The 27112-nt window shown below is 42.1% G+C and overlaps 1 protein-coding gene across 4 annotated transcripts in view; it reads left to right on the top strand.

Annotated features, from left to right (window-relative positions):
• The window catches only part of LOC138968894 (protocadherin-1-like), a 139446-nt gene that overhangs the window by 91006 nt on the left and 21328 nt on the right, over positions 1–27112 (top strand). Inside the window, exons 1-8 of one of the 4 annotated variants that reach the window (XM_070341566.1) lie at positions 4171–4528; positions 10341–10561; positions 12729–13444; positions 14154–14351; positions 17045–17080; positions 20486–20617; positions 22830–22991; positions 25280–25410. In XM_070341566.1, coding sequence (XP_070197667.1) covers positions 13106–13444; positions 14154–14351; positions 17045–17080; positions 20486–20617; positions 22830–22991; positions 25280–25410 — 998 coding nt within the window. In that variant the 5' untranslated portion in view covers positions 4171–4528; positions 10341–10561; positions 12729–13105. Of the gene's footprint in view, positions 1–4170; positions 4529–10340; positions 10562–11984; positions 13445–14153; positions 14352–17044; positions 17081–20485; positions 20618–22829; positions 22992–25279; positions 25411–27112 lie in introns of those variants that run through there. The other 3 variants (XM_070341565.1, XM_070341568.1, XM_070341567.1) reach the window with 3 other exon arrangements.

The raw sequence follows: 27112 nt of genomic DNA, 5'->3' as shown, positions 1-27112 counted from the left end.
GTTTGACTCTCAGTCTCATGACACACAAATATTACTACAAACATTTGCTCAATAATATCAAAATATCATAAAAAAAATATCATAAAAAAATATTACTACAGACAATATAGTAAATATTTGTTTGTCTGTTCACTTAAAAGACCGTTGGGTCGAAATATCCGTGAATGTATTGTTTTGTCAATAACAAACGTTCCAACAACCTACCTTTCTTGTTGTTTGACTCTCAGACTCATGGTCAGATTGATAGTGTCATTTGAAGAATAGTTCGGACAACAACCCTCGGAGGACAAGATCGAGCTACTGATCTTGATTTTCATCACCATATTTTTTCTGGGACTTTAATTATTGAGACAAACTGTTTTGAAAGTTATAAAGGTAATATTTTTGTGTTGAAAGTAAATGTTCATATGGAGTATAACCATACTTATATCAATCTGTGCATGGTTTGTGTGTGAGTGCATATAAATCTATGTGTCCGTCCGTCCATCCGTCCGTCCGTCCGTCCGTCCGTCCGTCCGTCTGTCCGTCTATCTGTCTGGCTATGAAGAATGAAGTCCTCTTTTGCCCAGTATATATACCGCTATGGCGTTGTTTTATAAAGTCATCAGCAACTGAGGGAATGTAGAAATTCTGGAGGCAGGAGGTTGGTTGGCGTATCTTTGATGTCTTATGTCTCAGTCTTGCTGTTTGGTCGCTGTGCTGGTAAGTGTCCGTAATAGATTATTTGTTTAGTTATTAGGTATGGTTCTTTGATCTCCTTCAATTAATCTTTTCCACTGCCATTGAAAAAAAACATGTAGTGATTATAATCCGTATCCCCCATTGCACGCACACACACACGAACAGACGGCATGAAGACGCACGCACTGACGCATGCACGCGCGAACACACGCACATACGCACGTCGTTCGTTTACAAACCTCTCTCTCTCTCTCTCTCTCTCTCTCTCTCTCTCTCTCTCTCTCTCTCTCTCTCTCTCTCTCTCTCTCTCTCTCCCCCTTCTGAACCTTCCTCAAACAGTTGCTCATCGTACTCGACAACACTGACTTGTCCTGGTATTGCCTGACCCTTCTCCCCTATCACCCCCCCTCCCCCTCCCCCGTATCCCAGCTCTCCCACACCGACTCTCATAATTTATTGTTGTTTACTTGCGTACAGTAAGATGCTAAATCCTCGCGCTATGCTTGGAACGCTCGTTACTTGGGTGAACAAGAAGGGCAAAGCCCATACGACTCACATGCTTGACCTTGACCTTTACATGACCTTGACCTTCAGGGTCAAGGTCAAATAACTAAACCTAGCAATGACATCATACACTAAGAACTGCTTTACACATTTTTCCTACCAAAATACATGTGACCTTGACCCAAGGTCAAGGTCATCCAAGGTCATGCAACACAAAGCTGTTAATTCAAGACATAGGAAGTACAATGGTGCTTATTGGCTCTTTCTACCATGAGATATGGTCACTTTTAGTGGTTCACTACCTTATTTTGGTCACATTTCATAAGGGTCAAAGTGACCTTGACCTTGATCATATGTGACCAAATGTGTCTCATGATGAAAGCATAACATGTGCCCCACATAATTTTTAAGTTTGAAACAGTTATCTTCCATAGTTCAGGGTCAAGGTAACTTCAAAATATGTATACAATCCAACTTTGAAGAGCTCCTGTGACCTTGACCTTGAAGCAAGGTAAACCAAACTGGTATCAAAAGATGGGGCTTACTGTGCCCTATATATCATATATAGGTGAGGTATTGAATCTCAAAAACTTCAGAGAAAATGGGAAAAATGTGAAAAATAGCTGTTTTTTAGACAACATTTATGGCCCCTGCGCTGCGACCTTGACCTTGAAGCAAGGTCAAGATGCTATGTATGTTTTTTTGGGGCCTTGTCATCATACACCATCTTGCCAAATTTGGTACTGATAGACTGAATAGTGTCCAAGAAATATCCAACGTTAAAGTTTTCCGGACGGCCGGCCGGACGGACGGACGGGGGGGGACGGACGACTCGGGTGAGTAAATAGACTCACTTTTGCTTCGCATGTGAGTCAAAAATGTCCCTCTCTGTACATATGATAATCTTCTTGTATTTTGCTTTTGGGTATCAGATACTCGTACTTACCTTGTCAGTTAAACTACTGAGGGTTGGAGTGAGATGGGGGGTTGGGGTAGAGGGGATATGTAGGCTAATTGTCCCCTTTTCTTCACCAAAATTTACCGAGTTGACAAAAACTGGAGTCACCTGAGTTAAAGAAGGCTTAACATGTTGTCTTTGCTTCTCATGGCCTGGTCTGAACATTGATTGATGTTCTCCTCTTCTTCTTCATCTTCTTCATGGTTTCTCCCCAAATGACGGCGTCACAAGAGGGCTCGTGCTCACTGTACATAGTTTTCCTCGCGAAGAGGGCCGCAACGACTTCATTCTCTCTCTCTCTCTCTCTCTCTCTCTCTCTCTCTCTCTCTCTCTCTCTCTCTCTCTCTCTCTCTCTCTCTCTCTCTCTCTCTCACTCTCTCTCTTTCTCTCTCGCTCTCTCTCTCTCTCTCTCTCTCTCTCTCTCTCTCTCTCTCTCTCTCTCTCTCTCTCTCTCTCTCTCTCTCTCTCTCTCTCTCTCTCTCTCTCTCCCCTTCCTCCACAACTCGATTTCTCCCAAAAAGACATCGTTACAAAAGCGCTCGTGCGTAGCAGATAAAGAAATCAACCGACATATCGTTTCCGTTTTAAAGTCATATTATCGGATACATGTGGGTGCACAATACAGATGAACGCCGCAGAACTATAAAGGTTTACAGGTGTGCCTTTCGTTTAACAAGATAGGCTACATTTCTGTGAACAATGGCACCTAACAGCGGCAGCCGCAGAATTATAAAGGTTTAAAGGTGTGTCTTGTCACTTCGCCTCGCGCGAGCACAAAACAAACAATGCTGACGATACCAGTGTAATGCAACATCATATGTATACTGCAGGAACTAGGTTGAATGCAATCTTAACCTTTTGACTTTGGGGTAATTTCTTTCCGACAAGCCCGTGTTTGCCTTTTAGATGAGTTCCTTTTGTTCCCCGATGCACTTAGGCCTGTTTCTTACCTGGTCTTTTTCAACCTCCCATGTGGGGTTCAACGTACACCAGGCCAGTCACCGCTGGCAATGCTTCTGCGAAGATATGGACATTGTAGTCTGTTTAAAATGGAAGGATTGCTTTGTCATTTAGTTGTGGATGTGGTGTGGAATCGGGTGGTGTGTGTGTTGTGTGTGTGTGTGTGTGTGTGTGTGTGTGTTTGTGATTTTGTATTCTGAATGATGCATTACTATTCACATGCATAAACACGTTCACACACACACACACACACACACACACACACACACACACACACACACACACACACACACACACACACACACACCAACGCGTCATCACCAGCAGCACCCCCACACGCAAACACACCTTTTTCTCAAGTAGGTGCGCTGGGCATTTGTAGCAATGGATCTCTGTTGAAGTGGAAAAGACAATGCCATGGGGACAAGGGCATCTGTCACAGAGCCACCTTGCTACGTACCTTCGTACTTTACTTCGTCACACAACACACCACTCTGCTGACGTCACTGTCTTTGCAGACTCGGCTTGCTTGCTCACTCCTGGTTTGGCGACATCTGAATTATTCTGTGTGGTGGTCGAAAGGATAAAAACATACATTACTACAATGTTTGTGATAGTTGTGTTGTTGTTGTTCTGCAGTTGTTGTTTATTTGGGGGTGGTTTTTTTAGTTGATTAATTGTTTGTTTATTTTGGGACAGGGGTATGAAATATGAGGGTGTTTGGAAGAGGTATGGGGTGAACTATATGCGTGGGTGTGACTGAAACACCGTTTTTGAAGTAATATTGGTCGCGAATAAGCGGCATATACGTACTAGGACGTCAGAAATCCCTTTGTTATTTTAAGTGCGCTTTATGTTTTAAAACACTTGTATCCATGTTTGTTGGTTAGTTGGTTGGTTGTTCATATCCCTTCAAGCCTATTTGAGACCGATTCAATTTTGTTTGCTTTCTCAGTAAGTTGACATGGCAGCTCCAACATCTTGTTAAAAAAATATTGAGCTCCTTAAAACAGTTGTTTTAATTCTTGTTGGGGGTTCCGAAATAAAAACTTATTATCTGCTCTGTAGTGTTTGTCACTTTTTTTTTTAATCCACACACGTCGTCTTCATACTTTCACAGTGAATTCCACATTTTGGGCTGGAGGGGAACTGAAAACGAAACAAGCCAGACATTTCGCGCATCATCATTTCAGAGGTGACAAAAGTAGGAAAGTGCCAAGTGGCGGATACCGACTAGACACGCACACAAAAGCACAGGAACAAAAAAGCAACGCTAAAAAAAATGTGGAAAAAAACGCTCACATAATTATTGTTAATCTATATCCTCGACCCGTGTACATTCCCACCGCTGAAAAGAACACCTCCATTCAGTTGGAATGATGTTTCGCGAGTGACTGGCGCGTGCGACCATTCTTGGATAATAAGGTTAGCCTCATTTAAATTTCAAATTTGCTTCTCTTCTTTTCTGTGTGTCTGCTTTTGTTTTTTTGGTGTTGTTGTTTTTTCTCTCTTTTCTTCTTTCTTTTTTCGTTCAGTTTTTCCTTCTCTATTTTTATCACATGCTTGCTGTTGGACTTTTAACATGTTGAAGTACTCGGTGGTTAAAACAGGTGTGTTGAAAGTTCGGACGTCATGTTTGGCACGTTTTGAAGTGAGGATTTCAAAAGTGTGTAGAACGAGGGAGTGTCTCTGTGTTATACGGTGTCATGATTAAAAAGACTGTAGTTTAATCTCTTCAGTTTTGGATTTTATTCAAACATGTCTGGTTGTGATGTCGTGTGTGTGGACGGTTATAAAGTCTATGATGATAGATCAGTTTCTTGATGAAAGCAATGCATTGTGTTTTAAATGACTTCAGATTTCGTTTTGTGTTAGGCTATAGTGTGTTTATACCTTTATAGGTTGCTTCATAAGCAAACAAGGAATGCTTGTAGTTGCTTGCTGTTTTCGATGAGGACCGTCGTTGTGTGTGGTGTTTGTCGCTGTTGTTTATGTTGTCGTTGTTGCTGGTGAGAGAGAGTTTGTCTGTCTGTCCGTCTGTCTGTCTGTCCGTTGGTCTGTCTGTCTGTCTTTCCGTCCGTCTGTCTGTCTGTCTGTATGAATGTCTGTCTTTCTATCTGTCTGTATCTGTGCGCTCGCGCGCGCTCGTGACTTTTAAAATGATTAACATACGCTGACTCATGTTGCGATGAAACAATGGGACAAGAAACTCAGTTCCGCAATATTCGTAAACACGGACAGAATTTACTATGAGTTTGCTGCCATTGTCGTACGTCCTATTTGTGGTTTATGATGTTGTCAATGGTAAAAATAGATCGGCATGTTGCAGAGATGCAGTCATCACATGACGATGATGAAACCATGTTGGACATATTTTTAAAGCCGCACATGTGGCCTGGCGGTTGAAACTGTCGCAGTTGATTCACGAGTTACAAGATTGTGGCTTTGACCTTGTGATACAGAGAAGGAAATGGCACTTTCTCTATTGATGCGTTGTTCTTGTGAAACAATAGACTATCTAACAATAGACTTGAGAGGGGTCCAGTTGAGAGAGGGGGGGGGTGGAATGACAGTTGGGGTAAGGTGAATCATCTAAGTTTACATAGTTGTTTTGAAACACGAAATATGCATACTATGTCCTGTTTTCCGTTTTTGGTTTCTTTGGTTTTTTTCTTGGGTTTTTCGTCCGCGTGTGTTCGTCTGTCTGTCTGTCTGTCTTCTGTGTATGTGACTCTCGCCTGTCGTTTTTTCCCTGTCACATCACCGCACGTACTTTTGTTCTGTTTTTATAAATCAAGTCAAACTCGACTGCTCCTGTCACACTAAACATCTGCCGTGGCAATATTTATATTTATAGTTTTACAACATAAGCGTGTGGGTGAGCGTTCCTACTTTCAAACACAGTAAAACAGCAAAAACATTTTTAGTGTCCGCTTTCAAGCTGGAAAAACAGGTATGTCTGATGCGGAGAAAACCGGCGTGTGGTGTTCTAAACAGTAGACTTGCCTTTCGTTGTGTCGGTGACAAGTAAAACTTGTGCTCACCCCCCCCCCCCCCCCCCTCCCCACCTCTCGCTCCTTGCCAGCCATACGATCCCAGTCCCACCTGTCAGTCCTTGTACAGCTGTTTATGTATTAGAGAAGTTACGTGTTTAACGCACAACCTTTCGTTGTGTCACTGACAAGTAAAACGTATGGCGTCGCACCCCCTATCAGTGTACAGCTGTTTATGTAATAGACATGTTACGTTTTTAACACACACAATTCGTTGTATCAAAGACAGTTAAGTAAAACGTGTGGCGTTGTACCCACCCCCCGTGGGTTAGGGGGAAGAATGTACCCTATGCTCCCCAGCATGTCGTAAGAGGCGACTAACGGGTTCTGTTTCTCTTTTTACCCTTGTTAAGTTTTTCTTGTATAGAATTATAGTCCATTTTTGTAAAGAATTTAGTCAAGCAGTATGTAAGAAATGTTAAGTCCTTTGTACTGGAAACTTGCATTCTCCCAGTAAGGTAATACATTGTACTACGTTGCAAGCCCCTGGAGCAAATTTTTGATTAGTGCTTTTGTGAACAAGAAACAATTGACAAGTGGCTCTATCCTATCTCCCCCCTTTCCCCGTCGCGATATAACCTTCGTGGTTGAAAACGACGTTAAACACCAAATAAAGAAAGAAAGAAAAGAAAGAAAGGCGTTGCACCCCCCCCCCCCCCTCACCCCCTATCAGTGTACAGCTGTTTATGTAATAGACATGTTACGTTTTTAACACACACAATTCGTTGTATCAAAGACAGTTAAGTAAAACGTGTGGCGTCCCACCCCCCTGTTAGTTTACAGCTGTTTCTGTAATAGAGAAGTTACGTTTTTAACGCACACAATTCGTTGTGTCAGTGCCAAGTAAAACATGTGGGCCCTGCCCGTCATACAATACCTGTCCCAGATCCCGGTCATATGTATTTTAGACGAGTTGCGGGTTCAACGAACAGCAAACTACGGCCACGTCTAGGCTTTTACATGGGATAAGAGCGACCCTCAACTTAAACGCATACCAAAACTCGACAACCTGCATGGCCATTTTTTTGCAGTGAGAATTTTTTTATGAATGAATTTCGTAATTCACACCTACATAAGTTCCACACCTACATAAGTTCAACATTAATCCATCACAAAGAAATAATTCTGCACAGAAAGTAACCAGGATGTTGATTTTTGGTATATTTATCTTAAAGTCACGATCTATTCTACTGTAAGGATAAAGTAGTATGCTTCGATCGACCGGCACTTTGAGACAAGCTCATGTGGTCCAAGTGGACATGGAAAGATGCTCTTATCCCATGGTAACGCCTGAACAGATCCTCGATACTGTACACACGAGGGATAACAACTACGTCAGACCTGAACGATGAATCTACGTTCTCGTATTTTGTTGTTCGTGGAGAACTTTACTTCTCTACTGTACACACCAAAAACCTCAAACTGTGCAGCATTGTGTACACATCCAGATTTGTCGTCAGCATATTGTTTGCATATGGTCATTTGCTCAACACTTGGCACGCTCGAGAGGCGGTGCTTAATCCAGTTGTTCTTTGTAGGCTTTCGGGCCCGCTCTTTTCCACACAGCTAAGGTATACATACACATTGCATTATTTTCCTGCTGTATTAATTATCCAGGCTTCACGCTGGCTTACCACGCGTGGAAGAAATACACCGCCGCTATAGCTGGTTTTGTTGGGTGTGGGTGGTTGGGGCCGGAGGGAGATTAGTTAGTCTTTGTTCTGCGCTCTGTGTACGTATTATTTCTCTTTTGTATACTTTACATATTGCTTCTGTACAGTATCGGTCTGTGTCTATATCAGTTCCCCCTACTGTATAACCCCGGCGTGTCGTGGTAAATTAACGACAGCTTAAAAGCTGTGAATTGCGATTTGTCCAATCTCGCTCTGTGATATCAGAATGCTTTCGCCGTTGTACAGGTTTGGAAAGGGAAAGTCCTTTTTGTCTCCACGTGATTTATTTCACTTTAAAAGCGTTAGGTGGGATTCGGCAGAGCTGAAAGCAAAAGATTGAAAAGTTGTGCATCGAGTTATAGGAATGGGATTTTTGCACTTCTTTTAAAGGCTAGATGTGTGTCATATATGCTGTGGAAGGGGAAAGTTATGTTGAGAGTGGCGCGCGCAGCGGTGACAGGTTTTGTGGCCTATCACAAGTTCGTGTATGGATTACGCGACGGGACTGTCAGTTTACACACAGGACAGGTCTGTAAGCCTACATCGGTGGTGTCTTTTGTTTTGTTTTCTTCGTTTTACTTCTATTGCACTGAATCTCTGATGTGGATGGATATTTGTAAGCGTTCTTAGAAATAACACGACGAGATTGTCAATTGTAAAACACAGGACAGATATATGAAAGCCAATTCGCTGTTGTCGTTTCTTATTTTTCCGGTCTCCGGTGAGAATAATTTCTGAGCGTCCATAATGGTACCCTTTCATTTGATAATTGTGTTAAGAATTTGTGTTTCCTTTGTCTCATCACTAAAGGACATTTTAAACTTGTATAACTTTGAATGGATAAATGTTGAGGCGATTGTCTTGTTTTTCAGTCTATGTGATTAACCCCCCCTCTCTCTCTCTCTCTCTCTCTCTCTCTCTCTCTCTCTCTCTCTCTCTCTCTCTCTCTCTCTCTCTCTCTCTCTCTAACGCACGCGCGTGCGAACGCACGAACACACACACACACACACACACACATACACACACGCGCGCGCACAATCACACACACACACACACACACACGCAAACACACACTACACACACACACTGACCGAATGGGGGGGATGTCTCTGTCCTTACATGGCTGCCTAAGACAGACATGTATGCATGCTGAGTTAAGACCTACTCTGACGTGGCGTTGTGTGGATTCAGTTGTCTGCAGTGGTGGAATTATCCTTGAGAGCTTGCCATTTCTCCCGAGCAAAGGCTCTACAAGTGACAATGCCTAATGGATATTTTATATATAGCTGTGATGTCTCTTTGTCGTTTTTGAGTCACTTGAGAAAAAGTGACTCTATGTAATCGGTCAGTGTTAGTCTGTCCGGCCGGCCGGCCGTCCGTAGACACCACCTTAACGTTGGACTTTTCTCGGAAACTATCAAAGCGATCCGGCTCATATTTTGTTTAGTCGTGACCTCCAATGACCTCTACACTTTAACGATGGTTTCGTTGACCTTTGACCTTTTTCAAGGTCACAGGTCAGCGTCAAAGGAAAAATTAGACATTTTATATCTTTGACAAAGTTCATCGGATGTGATTGAAACTTTGTAGGATTATTCTTTACATCAAAGTATTTACATCTGTAGCCTTTTACGAACGTTATCAGAAAAACAAGGGAGATAACTAGCCTTTTCTGTTCGGCAACACACAACTTAACGTTGGGCTTTTCTCGGAAACTATAAAAGTGACCGGGCTCAAATTTTATGTGAACGTGACTCCCAGTGACCTCTACACTTTGACGTCTGCTTTGGTGACCTTTGACCTTTTTCAAGGTCACAGGTATGTCTTGAAGGAAAAAAATTGAAATATCATATCTCTGAAACTATTCATCGGATTTGATTCAAACTTTATAGGATTATTCTTTACATCAAATTATTTACATCTGTATTGTGTTGTGAATAGCAATTTCTTCCTGTCCATCTGATGCCTCATATAATATTCAGAACTGCGAAAGTGACTCGATCGAGCGTTTGCTCTTCTTGTTGTTTGTTGGCGTCCTCTTTTTGTGTGTATGTCTATATAGATCTCGCCTCTCTTTCTCTCTCTTTATCTCGCCATCTTTCTCTCTCTCTCTCTCTCTCTCTCTCTCTCTCTCTCTCTCTCTCTCTCTCTCTCTCTCTCTCGCTCTCTCTCTCTCTCACACTCTTCTAGTTCTCTCTCTCTCTCTCTCTCTCTCTCTCTCTCTCTCTCTCTCTCTCTCTCTCTCTCTCTCTCTCTCTCTCTCTCTCTCTAGTGGTGTGTGTGTGCTTTGTTGTTGTTGTTGTTTTTATTGTTGCTTTCGCGGTTTTGTCGTGGTGTTATTTGGTTTTTTATTTTTTTAGTGGGGGTCTCTTCTTTCTCCCCTTAACCATTTTTCTTTCTTTTTTGGAGGGGGAGGGGGGGGGGGTAAGCATTGACACATTTTTGACGTTTGCACTTTTCATGGCTGTTCATCAAAACTCACAACATTTCTGTCATCTCTGCGTGTTTCAGCCGACAGGGCCCAAGTGAAGGTTGACGCTATGGCTCACCCGGAAGACAGTCTGCACGCGCGGGGTGCCCGGATGGAGCTCCAGAAGGCGCGACTGTCGGCGGGGCAGGGAACTCTCTATCACACGCGACGGGGAATGTGAAACACACAGTATGTCACACACATGTCTGGAGGATTATTACGACAAGGAGTCAGGACCCGCGACCATGATGCCTTGAATCAAGTGCGCTTGACTTTTTAGCTTCGTTGACCATTCTCATACTGAGGAGGAAATAGTGTTTTTGTTTTCCTTCTTCGGATTTCCTTTTGAAACAGGATTTAGGGATTCTTTAAAAGAAAACATATTAGTCAAAGTTATCTTGGATACATGTTTGACGCTGGTGAGAAATTTAGTAACAGTTTATTATTTTAAGTGTGTACCAGATTAGAACATACAGGGTTTCTACTAATAAGCGCGAATTCATGCTGGGGGAAAACGTGCGTGGATGAAAAGGAGATCTGATATAATCCTGGCAAGGGCTTTCATCTCTAGCCCAGCCACTGTTTATATTTCTAAACACTGATTACCAAGACAACAGCTGCTGTTATGATCGTTGGTGTGCATGCGCTGCATTAGGCCGGCACCTTTTTGCTGTGTGATGAATGGAATCTATTATACCGCCGTGACAGTGGAACAGCAAAGCTGACAGTGGAACACTAAAGCCCAGGCGTGAAAGCTAACTGAATACCCGGTCATTTCCCGACAAACATCTGTTGTCGCCCATGTGAAGTGTTGTGTGTGTCTACAGAAAGCGAGTTATACATGCACAAGAGATCGAGGTGAGCACGGAATCTGTCCCTGCTTCCTAACACCAGCTGGTGTCGAGTAGTGTAAACACACTAGGGTACAGGAACATGTGTCACACAATGCTGCTGATAGTAATAACAGAATGCAGTTATTGTGTGACTCCAACTTAGTTAGTAATGACAGTCTTTTTTCGTACTGTCTACAAAACAAATGTGAAAGGACTATTCAAGACTGAATAAAAAGAAGCGTACTGGTAAGAACCTTGACTAAAGACGCAGTAACAAAAAGAAGCGTACTGGTAAGAACCTTGACTAAAGACGCAGTAACAAAAAGAAGCGTACTGGTAAGAACCTTGACTAAAGACGCAGTAACAAAAAGAAGCGTACTGGTAAGAACCTTGACTAAAGACGCAGTAACAAAAAGAAGCGTACTGGTAAGAACCTTGACTAAAGACGCAGTAACAAAAAGAAGCGTACTGGTAAGAACCTTGACTAAAGACGCAGTAACAAAAAGAAGCGTACTGGTAAGAACCTTGACTAAAGACGCAGTAACAAAAAGAAGCGTACTGGTAAGAACCTTGACTAAAGACGCAGTAACAAAAAGAAGCGTACTGGTAAGAACCTTGACTAAAGACGCAGTAACAAAAAGAAGCGTACTGGTAAGAACCTTGACTAAAGACGCAGTAACAAAAAGAAGCGTACTGGTAAGAACCTTGACTAAAGACGCAGTAACAAAAAGAAGCGTACTGGTAAGAACCTTGACTAAAGACGCAGAAACAAAAAGAAGCGTACTGGTAAGAACCTTGACTAAAGACGCAGAAACAAAAAGAAGCGTACTGGTACATGGTAAGAACCTTGACTAAAGACGCAGAAACAAAAAGAAGCGTACTGGTAAGAACCTTGACTAAAGACGCAGTAACAAAAAGAAGCGTACTGGTAAGAACCTTGACTAAAGACGCAGTAACAAAAAGAAGCGTACTGGTAAGAACCTTGACTAAAGACGCAGTAACAAAGAGAAGCGTACTGGTAAGAACCTTGACTAAAGACGCAGTAACAAAAAGACAAACGAACACACAAAATAAGAAGAAAAAAGTGATTTCTTCAAGCAACAACGAGAAAATAAAAAATCTCGGTGTTTACGTTTACCGAGAACTTTCTTCGCAATAAAATATTCTAAGAAAGCAAGCGCGCCATTTCAGGAGCTGAGAAGAAGAAGAATCCCAAAGAAAACTTGCGCAGAGTCTCACGAAAACACAAACACCACGAACATCACCGGCTATCATCTCCAGCCCGTGTACTTATCGTCGGGTGTCGATTCCAAACGGAACGGGTGATACGTGCTGGATACTTTACCGCAACTGCTCTGATAACTTTTATCACAGAGAGGCTTCTTTCTTTTCCGCCAGCGACTTGTATTGAGGAGTTTATTGCGACTAGGAGAAGAGAGAGGAAGGGATAGTAGCTGCCTTTTTCTTTGTGAGCATCTCTGTATTCTTCGTTATTCTTCCAATCCTCCTTGTGTGGGCTAGAGGCAGTGGAGTTTTTACGTTCTTGGAATGTATTGTGTGATGTCTTCTACAGCGGATTTGTTTTGTTTTTTGTAGAGAATGACGTGCCATAACAGAAAGAAAAGGAAGTACGCCAAAGCTGCAAGAAATCGATGAAAGAGAAATGAGTGCTTGTGCTTTGTGCCAAGAAAGCTAAGCAAAAGTGTTTGTAACTGTGATCTTCTTTGACCCACCGGCAACCGTGTGGGTTCATACAACGTGAAACAGAGTGAAAACTTTTCAGGTGTTCACAATAATCGTCGGTGTTCACGGAAATCAGTTCAGAATACTTCACCAGCAGTGACAAAAAGCGTACGTCAAATCGAATACACAAGAAACTAAAGAGAAAGCAACTTTCGTCGCATAAATAAACGGTTTGCAACCAACCAGATCTCAACACATCACCGAGGGTACAGAAAACTACCCAAGCAGAAATGGCGTCAAGAAACTCATCCGTTCCCCTTCTGCTTCTTCCCTCTCTCCTCCTCATCCTGGTCTTCTGCAGCATGGTGCCAGCGCAAGCTAGCGACGTGTACTACTCCATCAAGGAAGAACTCTCTCCAGGAACAGTCTTCGGCGATGTGGTGGAGGATTCTGACCTGCGACGGAAAGTGAGTCCCGATGACCTGAGCAAGTTGCGCTTCAGCTTCCTGACGACGGAGAACCCCAACAGCAAGTACTTCTCCATCACCCTCAAGACTGGAGTACTCTCTGTGGCCAGCAAGATCGACCGCGAGACGGTCTGTAGCTTCCGCAAGGACTGCCAGTTGACGGTGAGTTCGTGGTTGTGAATTGGGGTGGTTGTTGTGGTGGTTGTGGAGTTGTGTTATTGTTTGTTGTTACGGATTGTTTGTTTGTTTGGTTGGTTGGTTGTTTGGGTTTTTATCGTCGCCTTTGTTTGGAGTTGTACGGACAGATTGATTGAAGAAAAGATGAATTTATTTAAAAATGCGTTTGTTGAAACGTTTGTCCGCCTGTTCGTTTGTCCGTCGGTCTGCGTCCTTGATCCCTCCTCTCCTCTCTCTCTCTCTTTCTTTCTCTCTCTCTCTCTCTCACTCTCTCTTCCTCTCTCTCACTCTCTCTTCCTCTCTCTCTCCCCCCTCCCTCTCTCCCTCTCCCGCTCCCCCCTCTCTCTCTCTCTCTCTCTCTCTCTCTCTCTCTCTCTCTCTCTCTCTCTCTCTCTCTCTCTCTCTCTCTCTCTCTCTCTCTCTCTTCTCGTAAAGAAAGATATAAGTAAGTTAGTCTATCATGTTGAGACTGAATATGATCATATCTTATGCTTAAAACTCCCCTCTCCCTCTCCCCTCTCTCTCTCTCTCTCTCTCTCTCTCTCTGTCTGTCTCTCTGTCTCTCTCTCTCTCTCTCTCTCTCTCTCTCTCTCTCTCTCTCTCTCTCTCTCTCTCTCTCTCTGTCTGTCTCTCTGTCTCTCTGTACGTGTGTACTTTTCCAGCTTTTCAATTCTCCTCTGTGTGTGCGTGTCAGGTGCGGGCAGTGGTACAGATGGAGCTGGGCTCGTTCTTCCACATCATCTCCGTGCACGTGGAGATCACGGACGTCAACGACAACCCGCCCACCTTCTCCCAGCCCCTCTTCGAGGTCAACATCCCGGAGAACGCCCCCCTAGGGGCCGCCTACCCCCTCCCCACAGCCTTCGACCGGGACACTGGGGGCAACAACACGGTAGGGTGATGTGAATGGACTGGCCCTCTGTGTGTGGTGTATATCTTGTTGTTTTTGTTTTTGGTAGTTGTTGGTTTTTGTCTTTGTTTGTTGTTGTTTTTGTTTGTTGTTGTTTTTGTGTGTGTGTTTTAGTGTTGTAACTTGTAGGTGCGTTTTTTATTTTTGTGTATACACAAAACTCTGGGGGGGGGGGGGGGGGGGGTTTTTTAAATTTGTATTTATCACTATTCTTTTGTTTCGTATATGTTTGCTTGTGTTGTTAGTTTTTTACATTTAGTCAAGTTTTGACTAAATGTTTTAACATAGAGGGGGAATCGAGACGAGGGTCGTGGTGTGTGTGTGTGTGTGCGTGTGTGCGTGTGTGTGTGTGTGTGTGTGTGTGTGTGTGTGTGTGTGTGTGTGTGTGTGTGTGTGTGTGCGCGCGTGTGTGTGTGCTTGTGTGTGCGTAAAGCGATTCAGACCAAACTACTGGACCAATCTTTATGAAATTTGACATGAGAGTTCCTGGGAATGATATCCCCGGACGTTTTTTTTCTTTTTTTCGATAAATACCTTTGATGACGTCATATCCGGCTTTTTGTAAAAGTTGAGGCGGCACTGTCACACCCTCATTTTTCAATGAAATTGATTGAAATTTTGGCCAAGCAATCTTCGACGAAGGCCGGACTTCGCTATTGCATTTCTGCTTGGTGGCTTAAAAATTAATTAATGACTTTGGTCATTAACAATCTGAAAATTGTAAAAAAAAAATTTTTTATAAAACAATCCAAATTTACGTTCATCGTATTTTTCATCATTTCCTGATTCCATAAACATATAAATATGTTATATTTGGATTAAAAACAAGCTCTGAAAATTAAAAATATAAAAATTATGATCAAAATTAATTTTTTGAAATCAATTTAAAAACACTTTCATCTTATTCCTTGTCGGTTCCTGATTCCAAAAACATATAGATATGATATGTTTGGATTAAAAACACGCTCAGAAAGTTAAAACGAAGAGAGGTACAGAAAAGCGTGCTATCCTTCTCAGCGCAACTACTATCCCGCTCTTCTTGTCAATTTCACTGCCTTTGCCACGAGCGGTGGACTGACGATGCTACGAGTATACGGTCTTGCTGAAAAATTGCATTGCGTTCAGTTTCATTCTGTGAGTTCGACAGCTTGACTAAATGTTGTATTTTCGCCTTACGCGACTTGTTTAAGGTTAGGTAGGATGAGGGTTGGGGGTTGGTTGGGATTTTCCTGATTCTGATGACTTTGTCTTGAGTGCAATGTCGTTAAAAGGTCATACAGGGTCTGTTTCCTCTTTCTCATGTCTTCCCGTGTGTGAAGTGATGGTGCAATGTTGAGTCTGTGTTATACTTGTTGATGTCGTGTATGTTACATGGGTTCTTGTGTCTGACGCAACTTCTTGTTTTCTTCTTCTTCTTTTTTTGAAGAGAAGAAGGGCGGCGGGGGTTGGTTCTTTTCGTTCTGTTGTTTTGTGGTGTTGTTTTTTGTTTGTTGGTGGGTTTTTTTATGCTGTCACGGTCCATGATCCTGACTGTGAATTAAAAAAAGGAGAAAATCTGTACAGATATGGGGCGAGGTGTGTGTGTGTGGGGGGGTAGTAACAGGGAAGATCGAAGAAGAGTATTGCATATGTGAGAGTGAAATAATAAGTATTGCTGCTTTGTGAAAGTAGCTTTATCTCATTTTGTTTTCATTCCTGTCTTTAAGTTTGATTAACTGTGATTTTATTTTCATTTTTAGTATGGATGCATTCTTGTGTTCAATTTGTTTTTGATTTTTGTTTGATATAGATGAGCAATTTGTTTTTCTAAGTGTTTTTCTTTTTTGATGTAATTGTTATACTAGCATGTGTGCACTCATAAGCATGTCCTGACAGTGTATGCAAACGTACTATGATCCTACAACTTGTATTGTGTAACTGTTGCGTCAGTTTGGGCCATAACGTTTTTGAACCCTAGTGTGCGTGTGCTCTTTTTTCGTTCTGTTCTGATTTTTGAAATCGTAGACGTAGAAGAACTAGAGCCATTTTGATTTACTTTTTTTCTTGTTTCTATTCAAAACAACGTTTCTTTGCCATACAATTTTCTTCCAACCTTTTGCCCCAGTATGTGTCTTGATTTTACGCTTTTCAAACTCAAAATGACAGACTAAAACTCGCGCAAATGGAACTGCCTTTAAATGAACGTTTCAATTATAAATAAAATATACCTAAAATTAAGGCGTTGTAAAATAACTCTTTTCCCTCAATTTGTTCCCTGTGTCTCTCCTTTTTTTGTTACGTAACGTTGATTTTCCAGTAAATTATACCAAGCTTTACAAAGTTTCCTTTACTTGTTTCCAACGGCTGCCCTGGTGTCAGGCGTTTCAAACTCAAAATGAAGGCCCCCCAGCCGTTCCAATAATAATGCTCTTGAAAACAAAAGTCGTTTTCAGTGTGAACAAATGTATAGTTTGTACAGAAATATACCTACGTGTATTTCTTGACGTAGTTAATTCGAAAGAGGAGATGACAGTAACGTGTGCGTGTCTGTGTTTCGTGGATTGTCCGAGTCTTAGTTCAAGAAATTACACCAAGGAATTAGTTTTTTGAGTGAAATGGTCCAAATCGTTACCATGGGCGGAAACAATCTGCAGGTAAAATTATCCCCAATGTTCTTTTATTTCTGTCTCACACAGGATTTGGATTCGGAATCTTGTTGTTACCCATATATGGTAAGATGGTCTGGCTTGAATTGCAGAAAGCATCTTTCTGGGCTGTGATAATTAATCAATTGTGTGTAAACCGTGTTTCCCTTGGAATATAATCAATAGCGTCAAAGTTTGCCTTCTGAAATATAGCTCACATGTAACATATTGTGTATGCTTCTTACGAGAAAAAAAGTAGTCGAATTCGGTTTCTATGTCGGATAGTTCTGTTTATGAAGGTTATTCTAGCCCTTAACTGCATCCTGTAGTTTGCTTGACTTGGAAACAAGTACCCTTGGAATGGATAGGCTTCTTGGGTTATTTTTAATATGCGAGACCGTAGGAAATGCTGTATTAGCTTTTGTACCGATCGCAAAATATAACCCTCATCATTATGTCTGACTGAATTGCATCGTTTGCTTTTAATTTCATTTTGTGTATTTATCAAAACTTTTGTTATCTGAAAGTGCATCGTTCATTTTATTAGTCGTCGTTTTAGGAATTGCATGGATGATGTTTAATATCATTAAACTCACGAACTAGAAACACAGGGGAGTAGTTAGCTTTCATAACGGAAGGTGTATAGTATAGGAGGGTTCAGCTGGTATTTTCTTTATACTTCCTGCTTTAAGAGCCACTGAAAGGATGGAATACAACATATATCTAATCTAACGTGAAATCTATTTTATCTAATATAAACAATATCTATGTAATCTAACAGTTTAATGAAACTCCGTAGATGATAAGATATTGAAAAACTGTTTGTTTACGTACTGTCCATACTTACATATTAAACGGGAAAGGGAGTATAATTATGTTATTGTGCACTTGTTTGCAATGCTGCACCGCAGTTTGGGTGTGAACTCATGGTTAGTGTATTCGTACAGTATGTAAAAGGCATATAAACTGCAATGGTAGTTTTTTTTATTGGGTGTTTGTGTGTGTGTGTTGGGGTTGTAGCAGCTGTTATTGCAGTTGTAGAGAGGGAACAGTCGGTTGTTATATATTGCACCGCAGACGTATGTCTAACTATGATAATGCCTGTGGTAGGTTAGTGCTATCTCGCATATTGATTGCACATATTCTTTGTATTGTCAATCGAACACAGCATTGAAAGCTTCTTGATATATGTATGGGCATCATAAATTATTATCATGTACTAGACTGATATATATGTTATCGAACACAGAATTAAAAGCTTCTTTGATATGTGTATAGTTATTATATTATGTACCCGATTGACAGTGATTGCGCTAATATATTTTCAAATTGGTACACAAACATTTATGATGAAAACTATCCACACAAAAAAGGTAGGCTGGTCATTGGAACCAGTAGTAGGTTATACCGGCAGTCAATTATTTTCCAGTATTTTCTCATTTTAACCGGTAAAATACCGGTAATTACTGGTTAACGCCAATACTGGATTGATATCAGTAATATATCTCAAATTTGTCTGACACATATGAGTTACTTTATTATACCCTTGGTTAATAACTGAATATAAGCTTTCATTTCTGCGCGTATTTATTCTTTACTGTTAATTGGGATATTCTGTGGAGGTCTCCAACAACTGACTAATGCATTGTGTTAAAGTAAAGTCATACTCCCCTTAGTCATACAACTTAGACTTTACACTCTCAAACCTTTACGTGGAATTAAATGACTGCAACGCATGAAGAAAAGAAACAAAGTGCAAAGTGTGTGTGTGTGTGTGTGTGTGTGTGTGTGTGTGTGTGTGTGTGTGTGTGTGTGTGTGTGTCCTCTCTCTCTCTCTCGATCGCTCTCTCTCTCTCTCTCTCTCTCTCTCTCTCTCTCTCTCTCTCGCTCGCTCTCTCTCTCTCTTTCCTTCTGCATATTACTTAACACTGGTATCTATAACCCCGAAGAGATCTATTTAGAGCGGGAGAATTAATGCTGTCTCTAAGCAACTTCGATTATATTCCTATTTCCTGGTTTGAATTTCCAAATCCTGCTCGCTTTTCTGCTTTCACTTCTGTGTCATTTGTTTTTAATGCGACGAAGAAGGAAAGCTATTATACCGCCAATCAGGCTATTTCATCTTTCAAGCATTCGCTTACATGCTGCTGTACATATTTACGCAAGTTTTTTTTTCGTCTGCTTTTTTATTCTTCTTGCCCACAAAAAACAGTGATGCGTGCAGGTACTGTTAAAATTGTTCGGGGTCGAGTATTAATTGTAAAATTATATTCCATTTTCCTCTGTTGTGTGTGTGTGTGTGTGTGTGTGTGTGTGTGTGTGTGTGTGTGTGTCTAGTCTGTGTGTGTGTCTGTGTGTCTGTGTGCGTACGTACGTGCGTGCGTGCGTGTGTGTGTGTGTGTGTGTGTGTGTGTGCGTGCGTGCGTGCGTGCGTGTGTGTGTGTGTGAATGTGTGTGTGTGTGTGTGTGGTTTTGATCCCCACGCAGCTGGAAAGGTAGTGAGCTGAAGAGAAGTGGGGGCTTATCAGGACCGAGAGACGGGTGGAGGGGTCGGGGGGAAAATGATGTGGGAAGAACAAATGTCCGCAATATGTAGCTATTCGTGCACCAACACTTCCCCTACCCCTGTAATCTGCCTTTTCAAGCCTACTTCTGATAACACTATTTTGCAAAAAATGCAGAATCAAGAACGTAGCTTTTAGGCACAGAAAACTATGTTGACAGGCGATCTTTCATTTAGCTCAAGAAATGAAAACAGTTTCTCTGATTATTTTAATCCCGTCCTTTTTAATTTTTAATTCTTGTTTGATTTTTAATTTGAGTTTGGATTGTTTGAAGTGTGTTTGCTTGCTTTGGGTTGTCAGCTTTTCTTAGCCGGCCTTTCATTTTTTATTTTTTTTTTATTTTTTTTTTACTTTTTGGTTTGGATGTCATGTTGACCTTCGTGTTTGTTCTGTTATGAGGTAAAGCGTGTGCTTTCTAAGGAGAGTGTAGAATGTGTGTGTAGTTGGCGGAGAGGGAAGACTGCTCTCTCTCTCTCTCTCTCTCTCTCTCTCTCTCTCTCTCTCTCTCTCTCTCTCTCTCTCTCTCTCTCTCTCTCTCTCTCTCTCTCTCTCTCTCTCTCTCTCTCTCTCTAAATAAGGAATTCCTTTTTCGGTGAACGTTTGATTTGTGTGCGTGTGTACATTTTTATTGAGTCGGTTTTTTTTCTACTTTTGACTTTTTGACTTTCCTCTGGATAACATTCTTCAGCCTTAATTAACAGATATTTATGCACAAAGGTCTTTCATATTTGAAGAAGAGAGCAAGACATTGCACACATTTACACAAAAGTTATGATGAATAATAACAAGACAAAAAATGACTGTACTCATGTGTGAACGAAGACGAATCTGTCCGACTGTCGGCCTCAAAAGACATGGAACGACAGTGAACATACCGCGAGTAATTATTGCTTTGCTTCACGTGCCCCCTGCCTTGTGCCCTGTGCAGGTCAAGGACTACTTCCTGGTGTCAGGTCACCCCACCTTCGCCCTCGCCACCACACAGGACGACGTGGGCAACATCCAGACCGCCCTGCAGCTCCTCCGACACCTCGACCGCGAGGACACTGCCACGCTCACGGTAAGTTGTTGATATGGGCTGTTTTGGTGTAATTGCGATCTTTATCATCATCGTCTTTTCTTTGTCGTCGTTGTTGCCAGTTGCAGCGGCGGCGGCAGTGACAAAAGCACCTTGCATGGGAATCATCATCATCGTGGTCGTCGTCGACGTCGTCATCATCGTCTTAATCATAATTTTAATATCATCATCATCATCATCATCATCATCATCATCATTATCATTATCATGGTAAGTTGTTGGTATGGGCAGTGTTGGTGTTATTGCTATCTTCATTATGATCGTCGTTTTTTGTCGTCGTTGTTGCCTGCAGCGGCGGCGGTGGCAGAAGCAGCAGGGGCATCATCAGACAGCTCAGGTGTAAAGACATTGCCAGGTGCTCTTTTCAGACAGGATTTGTTTTAATTAATTACGAATCGCGGCATGAGCCACCATAGGCAGTATTCGGCTCTGGGCATCAATAATCTTGACTTACTTGACTTATTCCTGTAGACTCCCTGTGGAGCATAGGGCATCAATAATCATAAAAGAAGAAAGGTTAGTTCTTGAAAAGGTTATTTTTAAACTTAACGGAACGTCCACGAGCACGTCATCTTTATGGTCTTTGCAGTGCACAAACATACACATAATTATGATTTAATTGGTAATTACAAATTATAAAAAAATAATTAAAGTTTAGGATTTATGGGCATCACGGCTTCTCACATCCAGTGGAAGGCCACAGAGACACTCAGTAGCGTCAGTGACACCAGGCATAGAGTGCAGACAAGACACAACACAACAGCTGTCGAGCTCGCATACTACTAGCGGATGTTGACCTTTTTAGCCTCTGTTTGTTCAGTTATTCGCACTGAGTAACAGGTTTTTTCCTTATCAAGATGCTCATTTAGCTTGTTACATGGACATTGGCACAGCGTTCACCTTAAGTTAGACATCTGAGACCAGAATTAGCTTTCAAAAAGAAGCCTTATGACAGTATGATGTTTTAGGCTGGACGGACAGGAAATTGGAGTAATAACACCCGTTTTCCTGTGATTTGGGCATTTTCCTCGTAGGGCGGTGTATGTATCCTAAATTTCAGTTTTAAAGAAATAAATCATGCTAATGAGATGGTTGTTCCTGGGGGATGGACGGGCGCTGTGGCGGGGTGGTAAGACGTCGGCCTCTTAATCGGAAGGTCGAGGGTTCGAATCCCGGCCGCGGCCGCCTGGTGGATTTTTCCGATCTCCCAGGTCAACTTATGTGCAGACCTGCTAGTGGCTTATCCCCCTTCGTGTGTACACGCAAGCACAAGACCAAGTGCGCACGGAAAAGATCCTGTAATCCATGTCAGAGTTCGGTGGGTTATAGAAACACGAAAATACCCAGCATGCTTCCTCCGAAAGCGGCGTATGGCTGCCTAAATGGCGGGGTAAAAACGGTCATACACGTAAAATTCCACTCGTGCAAAAAACACGAGTGTACGTGGGAGTTTCAGCCCACGAAAGCAGAAGAACAAGAACAAGAAGGTTGTTCCTGGGATGTTGTTTTGACCTTTCAACATTTCGGTCATAATTATTCATTGTGATAATTGCTTTCACCTTGGTCATTCACCGCGCTATGATGACCTTTGGGGGGAGGGGTTGAGGGGGAGGGGGGTGGGGTGGGGTAGGAGGGACTTTACTGAACCGCAAGCGTTTACCTTCTCCTTCATTTGCATCACTGTTGTGCATTATGCCACAAATATGATAATTGATGCTTATGCTAAGTTGCGCAATGTGATGCACTGTGAGGTCAAAACATGTACATGTACCTCTGTGCCTGTGCACACGTTATTATCGTACTGTTAATACGTGTGTGTTGCGATAACCAAATACCACGATTCACATGATAAATGCACGCGCAAGTGTCTATGTGTGTGTGTGTGTGCGTTTGCGTGTGTGTGTGTGTGGGGGGGGGTTGTATTCGCGTGTGTGTGTGTGTGGGGTTCTCTCTCTCTCTCTCTCTCTCTCTCTCTCTCTCTCTCTCTCTCTCTCTCTCTCTCTCTCTCTCTCTCTCTCTCTCTCTCTCTCTCTCTCTCTCTCTCTCTCTCTCTCTCTCTCTCTCTCTCTCTCTCTCTCTCTCTGCGTTTTTTAAATTGTATATCATCAGTGCCTTTGTTTGCCTCCGTCTGTGTGCGCGTACGTGCGTGGTTGCATACGTGTACCTTCATGCCTGTCCATATGTGTGTCACCAGGTGTTGGTGGGAGCGAGGGACGGGGGACGACCCCCGATGACGGGGACGCTGACGGTGAAGGTGAACGTGGCTGACGTCAACGACAACTATCCAAAGTTCGACAAGTACGACTACAAGGTCAATGTGTCCGAGACAACCAGAACTAATGATCCACTTCTGCAAGTAAGTCACCTTTTTTGTGTCTTTTTTGCATTCATCAAAGAGGACTTTTGTGTGTTTGTGTCTTGCTTTGTTCTCTCTTTTATTGTGCGTCGCTGAATAAATCTGCTTTAATTTTAGCTGCCTTCATCTGAGTCAACACACGCACACACACACACGCATACGCACAAACACACACGCATACGCACAAACACACACACACACACACACGCACAAACACACACACACACACACACACACACACACACACACACACACACACACACAACAATAAGAGAGAGAGAGAGAGAGAGGGGTTGTATTTTGGAAGGTAATGAAATAAGCATCCAACTCCTCTTCACATCCAGCCACATTCTACAGTGAAATGAATTTACAGAAAACATTTGGCTACAATCTCGGGGGGTGGGGGGGAGAGAAAGAGAATGAGAGAGAGAGAGAGAGATAGTGTGAGAGAAAGAGAGTGAGAGAAAGAGAGCGAGAGAGAGATATGTATTTTGGAGGGTAATGTAACAATTAGCATACAACTCCTTCTCTCGTCCAGCCCTCAGAAAAAATATGTGTTCAAGTACCACATTCTACAGTAACTGTGAATGCACAAACATAACACTGAATGAATTTACAGAAAGTATTTCCAACAATCTCCGGGAGAGAGAGCGAGAGAGAGCTAGCACATTCTTCAACTGATTCAATTCAGCGAGTGAGAACGGTCGATCTTGCCGAAATAAGCCCCATCCGTCTCAGTCTCGGCTGGCCCAGACAGATATCACAGTCAAAAACATGGAGGCGAGAAGTCATCACGTGATCATTCATATTAACAATGCAGCCTAGTTGTCCTCAGACCTCCCATATATCCATCACTGTCGAGAAGCTAGCGGCGCTTTCGTCACAGTCAAAATGTCTGGCTGCACCGCTTCGTACGGCCTTTTCAACCACGATTTGAAAGTACAGGGCGAGCCCGCAGATCTCCTGTGACATGTGTAAAATTTATCACGCCCGCAGAACAATCACGCCTATCTTCGTATCCATCAAGCGAAAATTGCACTTCCGTCGGCGGGTCTGCATGCTCCCCAGTATGAAAAATGGCGTTAGATCTCTGCGATGAAATGAGATTAGACGAGAGTGAGAGTAAGCGATCGGGAAAGAAGAAGGGTACACTTTAGTTAAAGGTCTGCTTTGGCTAACTATTTGAAATATTTCTATTTTTGAATCATCTGAAGCGGCATCGAAAAAACACCTTAAGTTGAAGTAACTAGTTGAAAATATTTCTATTTTTGAATCATCTAAAGCGGGATCGAAAAAACACTTTAAGTTAAAGTGCAATGTGTATTACAGTGCGTGTGTGTGTGTGTGTGTGTGTACGTGTGCTTGTCATACATTATTAAAGTGCAATGTGTTATCCATGCATTGATATGTGTGTGATTGAACTGTAAATAATGTTATGTTATTGTTTTTCCCCAATTATTGTACAGCGCTTTGAGCAGGATTTAACCCTGGATACAGGCGCTTTATAAATATTATGCATTATTATCATTATTATTATTAAAGTATGGGGGACATACAGATACATCCAACGTTGCCACTGGCAAACACTGCACAAACTATAAAGCAGAAGCAGAAGCTCTCATGCAGGCCGCCTCCTTGGTTCAGGACTCCGCAGACCCTTGCTACCAAGTTGTCTTCCTCTCGGACGCCCTTTCAGTCCTTCAGGCCATAGAGAACGACAAACTCTCACAGCTGGCCAAAGCATTACAGATGGTCAGACAAACCAGAAGAGTTGTCCTCCAGTGGATACCAGCACACTGTGGGATACCAGGAAATGAAAGGGCAGATGAGCTGGCGAAAGAAGGAGCCGTGGAAGACCAACCTGAAAACAGTGTCAGCTTTAGTGAGCAGAAGACAATCATCAAGGCATTGATGAGGCCAAGGACAAACAGAGATGACTACCACACAATGTCCAGAGAGCAGCAAGTCAACCTCATCAGGCTGCGTACTAGCCACAACAGGCTCAATGCTCACATGAACCGAAAGATCAAGCTGGCGCCATCACCAACCTGTGCCTGCGGTCAAGAAGACCAAACAGCGGAACACATCCTACAGCGATGTCCCTTACTAGATGAGGAACAAAAACAAGTGTGGCCGTCACCAACTCCCCTGCAGACCAAACTATACAGCATTCGACAGGAGTTAGAGAAAACGACAACATTTATCACCAGTGCAGGACTGATCGTGTAACCTGCGAACGCCAAGAAGAAGAAGAAGATTAAAGTATGTTTGCAATGTCTTTCCCCCAGATCCAGGCGAAGGACGCCGACGCGGGTCCGAACGGCAACCTAACATACAGCTTCTCCAAGCTGCAGCCCCGCGAGGTGCTGGACCTCTTCAGGATGGACGCTGTGTCCGGAACCATGTACCTCGCGCGCAGGTACATAGTTACTTTATGTACACACAGTGGAACCCCGCTTTTAAGACCCCCTCCTTTTTTAGACCTTGTTTTCTCAGAGTTTCTGTTCATAACCTCTGTAAATGTACCTCCATTTTAAGACTCCCTCCTTTTTAAGACCCGATTTTCTCAGATTTGTGGAGGTCTTCAAAGGAGGATTTCACTGTATACAGACTTTGACCCAGCGGGGCCCCTCCAGCTAAACAAAGAAAAGAAAAAAAGTCGCGTAAGGCGAAATTACTACATTTAGTCAAGCTGTGGAACTCACAGAATGAAACTGAACGCACTGCATTTTTTCACAATGACCGTAGTCCGCCGCTTGTGCAAAACGGAGTGAAACTGACGAGCCTGTTCAGCGCGGTAGTGGTTTCACGCTTTTCTGTACCTCTCTTCGTTTTAACTTTCTGAGCGTGTTTTTAATCCAAACATATCATATCTATATGTTTTTGGAATCAGGAACCGACAAGGAATAAGATGAAATTGTTTTTAAATCGATTTCGGAAATTTAATTTTGATCATAATTTTTATATTTTTAATTTTCAGAGCTTGTTTTTAATCCAAATATAACATATTTATATGTTTTTGGAATCAGGAAATGATGTAGAATAAGATGAACGTAAATTTAGATCGTTTTATATAAACAAAATGTTTATTACAATTTTCATATTTGTAATAACCAAAGTCATTAATTAATTTTTAAGCCACCAAATTGAAAAACTTTACCGAAATCCGGCCTTTGTCGAAGATTGCTTTACAAAAATTTCAATCAATTTAATTAAAAAATGAGGGTGTGACAGTGCCGCCTCCACTTTTACAAAAAGCCGGATATGACGTCATCAAAAGTATTTATCGAAAAAAAGAAAAAAAACATCCGGGGATATCATTTCCAGGAACTCTCATGTCAAATTTCATAAAGATCGGTCCAGTAGTTTAGTCTGAATCGCTCTACACACACACACGCACAGACAGACAGACACACACACACACACACACACACACACACACACACATACACACACACATACACATACACCACGACCCTCGTCTCAATTCCCCCTCTATGTTAAAACATTTAGTCAAAACTTGACTAAATGTAAACAAGTCGCGTAAGGCGAAAATACAATATTTAGTCAAGTAGCTGTCGAACTCACAGAATGAAACTGAACGCAACGCAACGCAGCAAGACCGTATACTCGTAGCATCGTCACTCCACCGCCCGTGGCAAAGGCAGTGCCCGTGGAATTGACAAGAAGAGCGGGGTATTCGTTGCGCTGAGAAGGATAGCACGCTTTTCTGTACCTCTCTTCGTTTTAACTTTCTGAGCGTGTTTTTGATCCAAACATATCATATCTATATGTTTTTGGAATCAGGAACCGACAAGGAATAAGATGAAAGTGTTTTTAAATTGATTTCGAAACAATTTAATTTTGATAATAATTTTTATATATTTAATTTTTGAGAGCTTGTTTTTAATCCGAATATAACATATTTATATGTTTTTGGAATCAGCAAATGATGGAAAATAAGATAAACGTAACTTTGGATCGTTTTATAAATTTTTATTTTTTTAAACAATTTTCAGATTTTTAATGACCAAAGTCATTAATTAATTTTTAAGCCACCAAGCTGAAATGCAATACCGAAGTCCGGGCTTCGTCGAAGATTACTTGACCAAAATTTCAAC

Source organism: Littorina saxatilis, linkage group LG6 (assembly GCF_037325665.1).
Source record: "Littorina saxatilis isolate snail1 linkage group LG6, US_GU_Lsax_2.0, whole genome shotgun sequence".
In the NCBI taxonomy this organism is placed as follows: Eukaryota; Metazoa; Mollusca; class Gastropoda; order Littorinimorpha; family Littorinidae; genus Littorina; species Littorina saxatilis.
This window is presented reverse-complemented; position numbering and strand designations above follow the sequence as displayed.